The sequence below is a fragment of the Myotis davidii genome, unplaced genomic scaffold (assembly GCF_000327345.1).
Source record: "Myotis davidii unplaced genomic scaffold, ASM32734v1 scaffold385, whole genome shotgun sequence".
Lineage (NCBI taxonomy): Eukaryota > Metazoa > Chordata > Mammalia > Chiroptera > Vespertilionidae > Myotis > Myotis davidii.
The window spans coordinates 382,808-394,403 of NW_006296096.1; the positions used below are offsets into that span (position 1 = coordinate 382,808).

The window sequence follows — 11,596 nt, forward strand, 5'->3', positions numbered from 1 at the left end:
CTAAAGGCCCAGTGCACGGATTCATGCACTGGTGGGGTCCTCAGCCTGGCCTGTGCCCTCTGGCAATCCAGGACCCCTTGGGGGATGTCGGAGAGCAGGTTTCGGCCTGATCCTGCAGGCAGGCCAGGCCAAGGGACCCCACTGGTGTACAAATTCATGCACTGGGCCTCTAGTACTTTATAATTAAGACTTTAAAAAATACCTTTAAGGAAATCTAAATATATACTCATAAGGTCATTCTTATTCTATTTTATGTACACTATTCAATTCAAAACCACTTTAAACATGAGAAAATTGTTTCTCTGTTGCTAAAAACAATCTCATATTATATAATAAAACCCTACTATGCAAATTGACCAAACAGCAGAACAACCAGTTGCTATGATGTGCACTGGCCACCAGGGGGCAGACAGTCAGTGCAAGAGCTGCCCCCTGGTGGCCAGTGCACTTCCACAGGGGGATCACCACTCAGCTAGAAGCCAGGCGAGCGCAGCAGCAGTGGCGGGAGCCTCTCCCGTCTCCACGGCAGCACTGAGGATGTCCGACTGCCAGTGGGGAGCGGGCCTAAGCCATCAGTCAGACATCCCTGAGGGTTCCTGGACTGTGAGAGGGCACAGGCTGGGCTTAGGGACCCCCCTGAGTGCACCGGGCCTTTAGTGTTATATATGGCTCTTCACTCCTTCCTACCCCTATCCTTATCTCGAAAAACTCCTTGGAAATTACTTTGTCCTTATATAAATGAACACCATGTATTTTCTTACTGTCCCTTGAGTCTTGACTGTTGCTCTTGTTTGGAATACTAGTATTCTTGTCCCCTAGTCTTATAAATTAGCTAGTACTTTTTTGTGATTCTGTAATCTGTCTTCTAAGAATCTTTCTTTAAACCTTTAGACTGAGCATAATGCCCTTCTTGTGTATTCCCCGCATACTTTTCTTACATGCTTACCATATTACTTGAAATAACCTTTTATATTTGGTTCCTGTCCATAGAATCTTAGCCAGAATCACATTTTTTTTTTCATTTTTACATGTCCATGCCTAATGAGGTTCCTGTTGGGTTTTATTGCATGTGATTTTTCAATTTCCTTTCTAAATCCATATTATATTGGTCTTGCTCAGAAAACCTATGACTCAATAGATGCCATAAATTTTATGCCAAAGCTTTATTTAGATTTTGATATTGTTTGTGATATATATGTTCCGTGAGAACATGAAATAAAACTATAGGATATCATTTATTGTGCTGATTAAACTAAAGGTTGGTAGTCTTTATTATATAAATTTGAGGTCAGAAATAATGTAGCTCTCAAAAGTATGAAATATACATCTGAATAGTAGATTCCATACCAGAATATATCATGTGTTCTAGTACTAATATAAATTCAGAAGAAATAAAGCATGCCTGACATTAATTTTTATTGAGATTTATGAACTCTTGATATTTTTAGCGTCATTATCTAAAGCAGTATCGTAATTGGAAGGTGTGATAAAATTGAACATTGCGATGCAATTTGAAAAGTCAAACTTTTTAAATTACAGTAGCCATGAGCTCGATATAAGTGATTAAGTATAATTTTCTGTTTTAATTAATTTTTTATTTTCTCCTATTATCTTACTATTAGGGGATTTTTAAAGTGGAACTATTTAGAATAAAATAAATTTTATGTTTTCAATCTTTATTTAAACAAAGGTGGAATCATACTTTTCTAAAGTTTCTCATTGTGCAAACTATTTTCATTGATTATGTAGTGTGAATGTCAAATAATTGTTGGGCATGATGAATTTAATTCATGTCTTTTCAGTGGACACGGATAGCATTTATTTAAAGAAAAAAGTGTATTTGTAAAATTTAACATTTTAAATAAGAATATTTTTATAAAACTTGATAAATAGGTACAAATTAGTTGTTCTTAGACCTAAAATAGATGAGTTTAAATAAAATAATTACTGGATACTACTTTTGTCATATATGTGTGTATGAGAATAAACTAGTTTCCATATGAGAAAAAGGCATTTACTGCTCTGTTTTGATTAATTGTAACATTTCCCTAATCATTGAAATTATTTTAGTAAGATTGCTTAGTAAGGAGGGTTCTTTGCGATGTGAACCTAAAATGTTTGTCAGAATCTTAAAAGAAGGTAATGTTAACAGATTAGGTTTTCGTTGTATCCTAAATACTTGTGTGTTGTTTTCAGCTTAGATTGTGTGTTTTTTTATATCCATCCATCTTGTGATTTTTTATTGCATCTACTTCACCAGCTTAGTACCTACCATTGACATTTTTCTTCATTATAAAAGTTGAAATGGAGTAGATTATGTATGGAATTGTGATCAAGGAGCATTTATGATAGTTAAGTGAGGTGGATTAGATCCTCTTTTAAGTATTCCATTTTAAGGGTTTATTTTCATAAATTAGTCAAGGGTTGGTGAGCTATAAAATTATTCTTTACTATATCGTTGGAAATTTTTTGCTTTTTATTTAAGGAGGTTAGCATGAAGGTTTATATATATTAAGCCTTGATTATATTGCTTGATAAATTGTCTATTACTTTTCCTCACTACTTTGGATGAAACAAAAGCATATGTTGTATCAATAATGATTTCAGAAAGTGGGGAGCATTCAATGAATGCAACTTGGGGGCTTTCTTGGGGAGCTTGTTTATTCACTAGTGTTCATATCAGTAACGCTGGTTTTTCTTACTATTTGTTTAAATGTGAGTAATCCTCTCATTACCACTCTGTATTCACTTAAAAAATATTGGTGATACTTCTCTGAATTTTAGATTTGTTGTGAAAATTAGATAAATGAAACTTGAAGAAAATGTACTGATTTAATTTTGCTGTTATTTTAAAATACTAATTTTGGAAGATTTTAGTAATACAATAAAGGAGAAATCATATCACTTAAATTTTAAATTATTTTTAGGATAACAACAAATGTGTTTATATGAATATCAACAGAGGTGGCTAAAATGAGTAAAAACCTAATGTTCATTGTTTTTAAGGTGACTTGATTTATATAACTTTAATTGTTGGGTATTTGTTTCTAAGATTCCCTCTAGTGTCCAGGCTAAAAAGTATCATTATATTAACAGGTTTTTAAAAATAGTACTACTCAGTTGAACAGATTTTAAAATATATAGAAGATAATATTTTTTCTTTAATTTTATTTTGCTTTTATATTTAATTTGCTCTAATGGGTACATGACAAGAATTGACTATGTATAGATCTTGTATAATTTCAGTATTGCAGTTAAAAACTGTCCTGCTACTATATTCAGAGTGCCACTTTTCACATAATGAATTATTAGATTGGAAATTATTCTGACCTAAAATCACTTTCCACCATTACTGATTTTGGTACATTGCTTTGATCACAAATAGATGTCAGCCCAAATGACCAAATGTATATTTTTTTGAAGATAGAGCATTTGGCTTTCTATGGCAAATTTTTGAATACCTAATATACCAAATAGAAACTAAATAAGTAAAATAGAATATTCTTTAAATTGGTAAATTATACCCCTATTTAAATGATGTAGCTCCTTTTCCATAAATCAGAATATTACATTTTTCAAAGTAGGGTGTGTGTTGGGTCACTTTAAATTTCTTCCTTACATGATTAAGTATAATTGAAACTAATGCCTTACTACAGTATATAATTTAAAACTGAAAGTATATTCAAATACTGTTTACTTCTCAGTAATTATCTAAATCTAACAGATTTAAACAAATATTGAACCAGAGCTCAAATATTATTACTGTGAGTATTTATGAAAATATTATATACTTGCAGGCTTAATATTTAACGTCTAGAAACTCAGGGATAATTAAGTGTAAACACATTTTCAACACACGTACACATTTGGATTTTGCTTACCAAGGTGTGCTGATAGGTAAAAATTAGTAGCAAATTAAGTTCTGGGAAAAAGCATTTGTGAAGCTTATGTAAGATTCTATGCCTTTGCTTTTCATTTCCTTTTGTTAAAGTCAGTGTTTCCATTTATAACATTGACAAAATATCTATGAAGAAGACATTAAAAGAATTTTAAAGGTCTGATAAATGCTCATTTGCCTATTGGTGTCCTTACTCTCAGTATTAATGTTTTCATTAGTGATACACCTTTCCTGTTATCTGTACACCTCAAACCATCATATATATTCACATTGTAATACTTGTTTTATATTTCAGGGTGTTGATGATGCCTTCTATACATTAGTTCGAGAAATTCGAAAACATAAAGAAAAGATGAGCAAAGATGGTAAAAAGAAGAAAAAGAAGTCAAAGACAAAGTGTATAATTATGTAAATACAATTTGTACTTTTTCTTAAGGTATACTTACGTGATAATTTTTGTACATTACACTAAATTATTAGCATTTGTTTAACTTTAGCATTACCTAACTTTTTTTTCTGCTCCATTCAAACTATTAGCTTTTATCTTGAATGCTTATTTTAAAATGACAGTGGAAACTTTTTTTCTCTAAGTGCCAGTATTCCCTGAGTTTTGGTTTTTGAACTAGCAATGCCTGTGAAAAAGAAACTGAATACCTAAGATTTCTTTCTTGGGGTTTTTGGTGCATGCAGTTGATTACTTCCTATTTTTCTTAGCAATTGTGAACTTCAGTGTGAAACAAATTAATGAAGCTTTTAAACCCTCCCTATTCTGTGTTTTAACTACTCATCTACATGGATTAATTACTAATGATAACTTACTTCAATTGAGATTTCATGATTGGTTTTGCCAGAACATTAAGGGAACACGAATTTCTGAGCTTCCTATAGATTCATCTTGTAGCCATCATGTCCTGTAGTTTCAGTTGCCGTTACTTAATGTAAATGTACACTGTACACAAAGACTTTCTTCCTCTTTCACTGCTATTTGTCATAGTCATGTTCCCAAAAATAATATATTTTTTCTATAAAAGGGGAAAAAAGGAAAAAAAGACAAGGCAATGGAAAATATTAAAAGGCTATGTACTTTCCACATTAGATAAACTCCTATAATACTCTTAATAGCTTTTCCTGTTAATGCAGACCCAGTATGTAATGAGGATTCTAGCAACCATTTGGGGGGTATATTTACATGCTACTAAATTTTTGTAATAATTTTAAAAAATTTTAACATGTATAAAAATTCTCGTAGGAATTAAATGTCTCCCTGTGTCAGAGTGCTCTTTCCTACCATAACTTTCAATAAACCTTTTCTTGAACTTCAGACTTTAAAAATAATTTTAATTCTGGTAGTGATATTAAAGATTATTTGAGTCAGTTAGAGTAGGTGTTAAAGAGACCAAGTTGAAGTCCAGGCCCTGTGTGAACCCGAGCTCCATTGTGAGTTTCACAGTGTGGAGTTCATCCCTATGGTCTTCCCGTGTTGTCAAGCATTGGTTGGTCAAAAAATGGGGACTGGGAGAGATGTGGCTAGCTCAGCAAGATAGGTTCTCACTATGTGGTAGTTCTGCTGACAGATCAGGAACATAACTTAAAAATAACAACAGAACTTAAATTATATGTGTATATTTTAAATGAGGTTTTGGGGATGGGGCAAAACTTTAACTTTTTTAAATAATGAAGGGAAAAAATTTCAAAGTCTCTAGTATTGTCTCGTTCTCTTAACATGCTAAAGTAACATTTCATAAACACTTTACAAGTCTGATCCATTTTTGTTTAAAGAATAAGGTTTAAAAATAGATAAATTAACAAAATGATTCTTTCAATGCATTTAAAGTGTTGCTTATTTTAAGATATTTAAAGTGAGATGGTATATTTAAAGCGAGACGTGAAAATACCATTGGACTAGGAGGAAGGTGACTTAGATTTTGGTGTCTTACAACTTTGATTTTGGGCAGATCACTTACCATTTCTTCATGTTAAAATAACTCATCTCAAGGCCATAGCTAGCCTTACAATTATGTGATTTACATTCAGTTTACATAAAAATATACCTGTTTGTCAATCTCGGCATAATTTTTACCTGTGTTATTATCTTCAATACCAATTTTAGGCAAAATTATGCAAGAGGTGAAGTTCATTTTTGAATATCCTTTCTCCATATTCAAGACTTTTCCTCCCATATTAGTGTCATCTTGCCTGCCTACCCTTCTATATGGCCAATGACTTGATGCTTTTAATATATCTAATTCCCCCTAACCTCAAGATTGATTGCTGTTTTGGGTATCTCCTTTAAGGCTTCAGATCAAGTCACATCAGAATGCCTGACATCTTATTTGCTCAAGCTCAGCATAATCTGACAGATACTACAGTGGGATTTGACCTAATGGCTAATTTTTGAGGTGGTTGTAGCAATTTAATCTTTAACCTTTGAATATCATGTTTGCTGACTGGTCCATTAGTGACTGTGTAGGAATTTTCATACCTGCTATGAGTAGACAGAACCCTATCCAATGGAAGAAGAATTTAATAAAGGTAGTGCTGAAAGAAGTCCTTAGATAACCTGTAATTAGGACTGTGCTGAAAGAATTCCTTAGATAATTTATCATTAGGATTAACTGGTAACAGTGACACATTGCATTGTTTCAATAACTAAAATCTTACAGTGAAAAATACTTCAAAATTTAATTTATAAAGCTTTTTAGCATGGTTCATTTATTCAACATATTTGAGTGCCTTCTAAATGCCAGGCACTACACAAGGCACCGAGGATATTATGGTAAAAGGGACATAATCTTTATGCTAAAGTAGTCTTTATATTCTAGAGTGGTTTGTAATATCTTTGTAAGGCGTTTGACACATGACCCAGAAATAACCATGCATATTTGAGTTTTGTAGGGAAGGGAGTCAGTCTCTTAAAATTTCTCCCATTTTTGGAATAATTATTTTGCTCTGATTCCAGTGTAACTGTTTAATCAAGCTACTTTATATAAATCATTTTTCATTGTTTTAAAGGAGTAAGCTTGATTATATATTTTTATTTGGCATAATTGTGTAACTCTATTGGGACAATTATAGTATACATTAAGTTGTATGTAAGAATATTAAAATCCCCAAGTGTGTAATATTCTGGTTGGTCTCTTTGTGTAAGTAATTAAAATAGACTTTAAAAGTAATAATGAATTCTGAAATAGTTATGTTTATTTAAGGACGATTAAACATATGCCTGAACTAATGGACAGAAAAGGACATTTCTGTGTAAAAATCATTATGATTCTGGAATGGTTTGCTAAACTAAGGTTCATGGAGTATTATCTAGGTGGAGTGTTAACACTTATTTATATAGAACCTCCTCTTGTTTCTACCCAAGATAAAGAAATGGACATGCTTCAAGAATAGCAGTGCATAATTGAGTGCGGGGATTTTTTAGAACTCTTAAATTTTTGATGTAGCTGGGAAGTTTTTTTTAATGCAGTGGTAATTATCCTTTATTATCTAAATTTAGAATAAATTGACACAGGTTTGTTTTCATAGAGATTTTAAAAGAGGAAAGATGATCCTAGAAGTAACATAAATGTTATCTAATTATTACAGACTTAAAGATAAAGTTGAAGTTGAAAAAATGCTAAATTATAGTCTTAAAACATAAACATGTTTGTGGAAGAATGTATCAGAAGTATATAGTAAAATTTGAATGTATATTCCCAATTGGGAATTCTAGGCTCTATTTTAACTGAGTCACACTGCATAGGAATTTAGAACCTAACTTTTATAGGTTATCAAAACCTTTGCCACCATTGCACAATTTTGTCCTAATATATAAAGAAATCTTGTGAGGCATGTTAAGTTGCAGTTTGCATAAGTTCATCTCATTTGTATTCCAGTTACTGTTTTTTCTTCTAGCCATTTTTCTACACATTGTTTTTGTAGGTAATAAAAGCTATCATTTACATTTGTCCAAAAGTAATACTTTCATGGTAATTATATATTGCTGATTTTTAAGAACCTAGCAGTTACTATAAAACTGAATTTAATAACTTCTCTGTTAATATTGGGTAGCATGAAATCTGCTTTGATAAATTGAACAGCATACAACTGGTAGCTGCAAATTCCTTCAAAAAATGAAATTATTTCTTTCTAAAGATATATTCTTAACCAGTTCTTAAAAATATAGTGATAACTAGATTAATACTTATTTTAGTTTAATAGTTTTAAGTGTCTGTTTGGGATGATGCTAGGTAATTTAGATGAATTTAGGGAAAACAAAATTATTACCTGCAGAAATGTCAGTTACAGAGATAGCCCCTCACCATAGAGTTAAATGGGTTATGTAATGTTTTATCCAAAAGTTTCCAGTTCCACTGTCTTGTGTTTTCATGTTGAAAATACTTTTGCATTTTTCCTTTGAGTGCCAATTTCTTACTAGTACTATTTCTTAATGTAACATGTTTACCTGGAATGTATTTTAACTATTTTTGTATAGTGTAAACTGAAACATGCACATTTTGTACATTGTGCTTTTCTTGTGGGACATACACAGTGTGATCCAGTTGTTTTCCATCATTCGTTTGCGCTGACCTAGGAATGTTGGTCATATCAAACATTACATTTAAAAATGACCACTCTTTGAATTAAAATTAACTTTTAAATGTTTATAGGAGTATGTGCTGTGAAGTGATCTGAAACTTGTAATATTTTTGTCATGAACTGTACTGCTCCTAATTATTGTAATGTAATAAAAATAGTTACGATGGCTATGCTAGTTTGTATTTTTAAAATATATATATATATTTTTATTGATTTCAGAGGAAGGGAGAGGGAGATGTAGAAACATCAATGATGAGAGAGAATCATTGATTAGCTGCCTTTTGCATGCTCCCCTATTGGGCATCAAGCCCGCAACCCGGCCATGTGCCCTTGACCAGAATCAAACTTGGGATCCTTCAGTCTTCAGGCTGACGATCTATCCACTGAACCAAACCAGCTAGGGCTAGTATATTTCTTAACAGAAATTTGAAACATTTGCCCAACAATTGATATGGAATTGGAATAGTTCATAAGTCACAGATACTATAGTGTTTTAGTAAATCTTTTTTGCAGCTTATAAGTTAGAAATATTTATGAAAGGTGCTGTGAACATTTTGTAAGGTGTGTTTGCTTAAGACCATCTTAGTTTATTTTAAATATATTTTTATTGATTTCAGAGAGGAAGGGAGAGAGAGATAGAAACATCAATGATGAGAGAATCATTGATTGGCTGCCTCCTGCACACCCACTACTGGGGATCCAGCCTGCAACCTGGCCCTTGGCCAAAATCGAACCTGGAACCCTTCAGTCCGCAGGCCGACGCTCTATCCACTGAGCCCATCTTAGTTTTAATTCCATTGCCATGTTAACTCATTTATAAGTAGATGCAAAACAGATCTACCTTTATTACAAAAAAATAACTTCATTACTTTTTATCAAAGAAGGTAATTGATACACAACAGGTGATTTATTTTAAGGCCCAAAGGAAGCTAGAAGCAAAATAATGGAGATATTGAATAGGTATGTATGTAATGCCAATCACTGGCAAGCTATTTTAAGTACAGAAGTAATCTTCATATGTATTATTTCTATAACTGCACTAAAATCATGACCAGGTGCTATTTGTTTTGTAGTGAACCTTGCTAATATACCAGATGGGGTAAAAAATAAGGTATTCCTTCAAAAATTAAAGACAATAAATGTAAAAGACATTATTTTGCCTAGTTTCATGTGAATTAAATGGCATTGTCAGTTAAATGGAGAAATGGGCTAAGGATAGTTGGCAAAAATCTATTAAGTTACAATTGTTTTAAGTACATTATTTTTCATTTGAAATTAGGTACTCATTAATCTATAATTTGTAGTTGGCAACGTTATGTTAGTATAAAATTGTGCATTAAGGGTTGCTGATAAAACACAGTATAAATATAAGTTAACCCTGTTTTAGCTCAGTTAAGGCAGCTTAAGTATTTTTTATGTCATGTATATGTTGCCATTTTAAGTTAGAATTATTTTTATGTTTATACATAAACAGCTGGCACTGGTTTTAGTGAAATTATAGTAATGATCAGTTAGTGTCTTTGGTATCTGAATAATAGCGCTGTTTCATAGCTCTGTATTTCCTAAGGAAATATAAGGCTTCTAGCTCTTTCATTACAAATTCACCCCGTGCAATCAATTCTCTGATCTTCTCTGGGTCCTTCACATCTTTGTTTTTAAGGAAAACATTCTTCAGACGCCTTTTAAAATAGTCTGCTCCTTTTGGATAGTCTCGTCCAAGGTACAGCAGCTTAAAAAAGAAAGATTATATATTTCTAAACAATCCATGTCAAGGAACAACATTTATAAAGTTGGCAACGTAATTACTTACATTTTTATAAAGATTCAGTACTTCTCCTCTTAAAGAGTTGGCCATTTTCATTTACGGAAAATATCCACTTATATATAGCATACCTAAAGAAAAAGAAAGTGTGTAGATTTTTTGTTTTTGTTTTTCAAATAACTGTATTATAATAAAAATGAAGAAAAACAGATTTTACATGATGGGAAAATGCTTTCTTTTTTTTAACCCAATTAATATTTTGAGCATTTTTATGTTTCAGGCAATGGGATATACCTATGAACATTGGTCAGATAGGATACCTGCTTTCACAGAACTAACATCTCCTGGGGGAGACATAAACAAACAAGATAATTATGAATTTTGACAAGTCCCATGAGGGAAATAGGATGAGAGAAAATGAATTGTCAAATATGTAGGTATACCTCCTTTTAATACCACAGTAGAATGAATTAGAACTAGATTGGAATGCCAGCTTTATAATGTTGTATAGGTTACTTAATCTTTCTGAGCCTCAGTTTCCTTATCAAAAGGAAGATTGTATTTTTTCTCCTCTCAAGGCAAGGCCAGATCTGTTTGGAGGACATTGAGAAGAGGCCTGGTCAAATGTAGCAGGGTGCTGTCCTAAGAAAGGCCAAAAAGTAGAAGAAACTTGCTGTGTGAGTTGAGCAGGCTCACAATTAATGGTAGATGGGCAATAAGATTGGTGGTAAAGAGGCAAAATGAACAACTCATGAGGGGTTACATGAGCAGGAAATATCGAATGGGATAGATGATATCTCATGTATAATTCGTTAATGAACCAGGATATCCTAAACAGACAATAATTCCCAATACTTGTTATAATTGTGGGGATTAAATAATAAAATTCCTAACATAAGTAGGCCCAAAGTAAATGTTAATGTCAGTTATTGACCTCTTCTAAAATTCTTTAATTCCAATTTTCCCAATGACCTATGAAAACAGTCCCTCATTAGCAATTTGTATTTTGAAACTAGACCTTCCCCCAGCTGCTGGCACCGGCTTCCCTCTGGCACCTGGGACGCAGGTGTCCCTCTGGCTGCTGGCAGGCACCCGGAACCTGGGCTTTGTCTAGAAGGACATCTGGTCTAATTAGCATATTACACTTTTTTTATTATAGATGAGACCCAGTGCATGAATTCGTGCACGGGTGGGGTCCAGCTGGCCCAGCCCCAATTGGCGGATCCGGGCCAGGCCTGTCGGGAGGAGGAGATGGCGGGAGGTTGGCCAGCGGGCCCCGCCCCTGAGGGTGGGGGGCAATTGGGGGTGGGGTCAGCCATAGGGAAGGGCTGTGGGTAGAGGGCAGGCTGGCC

The 11,596-nt window shown here is 33.1% G+C and overlaps 2 protein-coding genes across 3 annotated transcripts in view; one reads left to right on the forward strand and one right to left on the reverse strand.

The window, feature by feature from the left end:
* KRAS (Kirsten rat sarcoma viral oncogene homolog) overlaps nucleotides 1-8,652 on the forward strand; it is a 43,588-nt gene extending 34,936 nt beyond the window's left edge. Inside the window, exon 6 of the mRNA XM_006771018.2 lies at nucleotides 4,194-8,652. Within this exon, the coding sequence (XP_006771081.1) occupies nucleotides 4,194-4,310 (117 nt within the window). The 3' untranslated portion in view covers nucleotides 4,311-8,652. The remainder of the gene's footprint in view (nucleotides 1-4,193) is intronic.
* Nucleotides 8,653-9,339: 687 nt separating this feature from the next.
* LYRM5 (LYR motif containing 5) overlaps nucleotides 9,340-11,596 on the reverse strand; it is a 9,208-nt gene continuing 6,951 nt past the window's right edge. For both annotated transcript variants that reach the window (XM_006771017.2, XM_006771016.2), the window contains exons 2-3: nucleotides 10,293-10,375; nucleotides 9,340-10,211 (exon numbers count right to left, since the gene is read on the reverse strand). In XM_006771017.2, the coding sequence (XP_006771080.1) occupies nucleotides 9,990-10,211; nucleotides 10,293-10,343 (273 nt within the window). In that variant the 5' untranslated portion in view covers nucleotides 10,344-10,375 and the 3' untranslated portion in view covers nucleotides 9,340-9,989. The remainder of the gene's footprint in view (nucleotides 10,212-10,292; nucleotides 10,376-11,596) is intronic.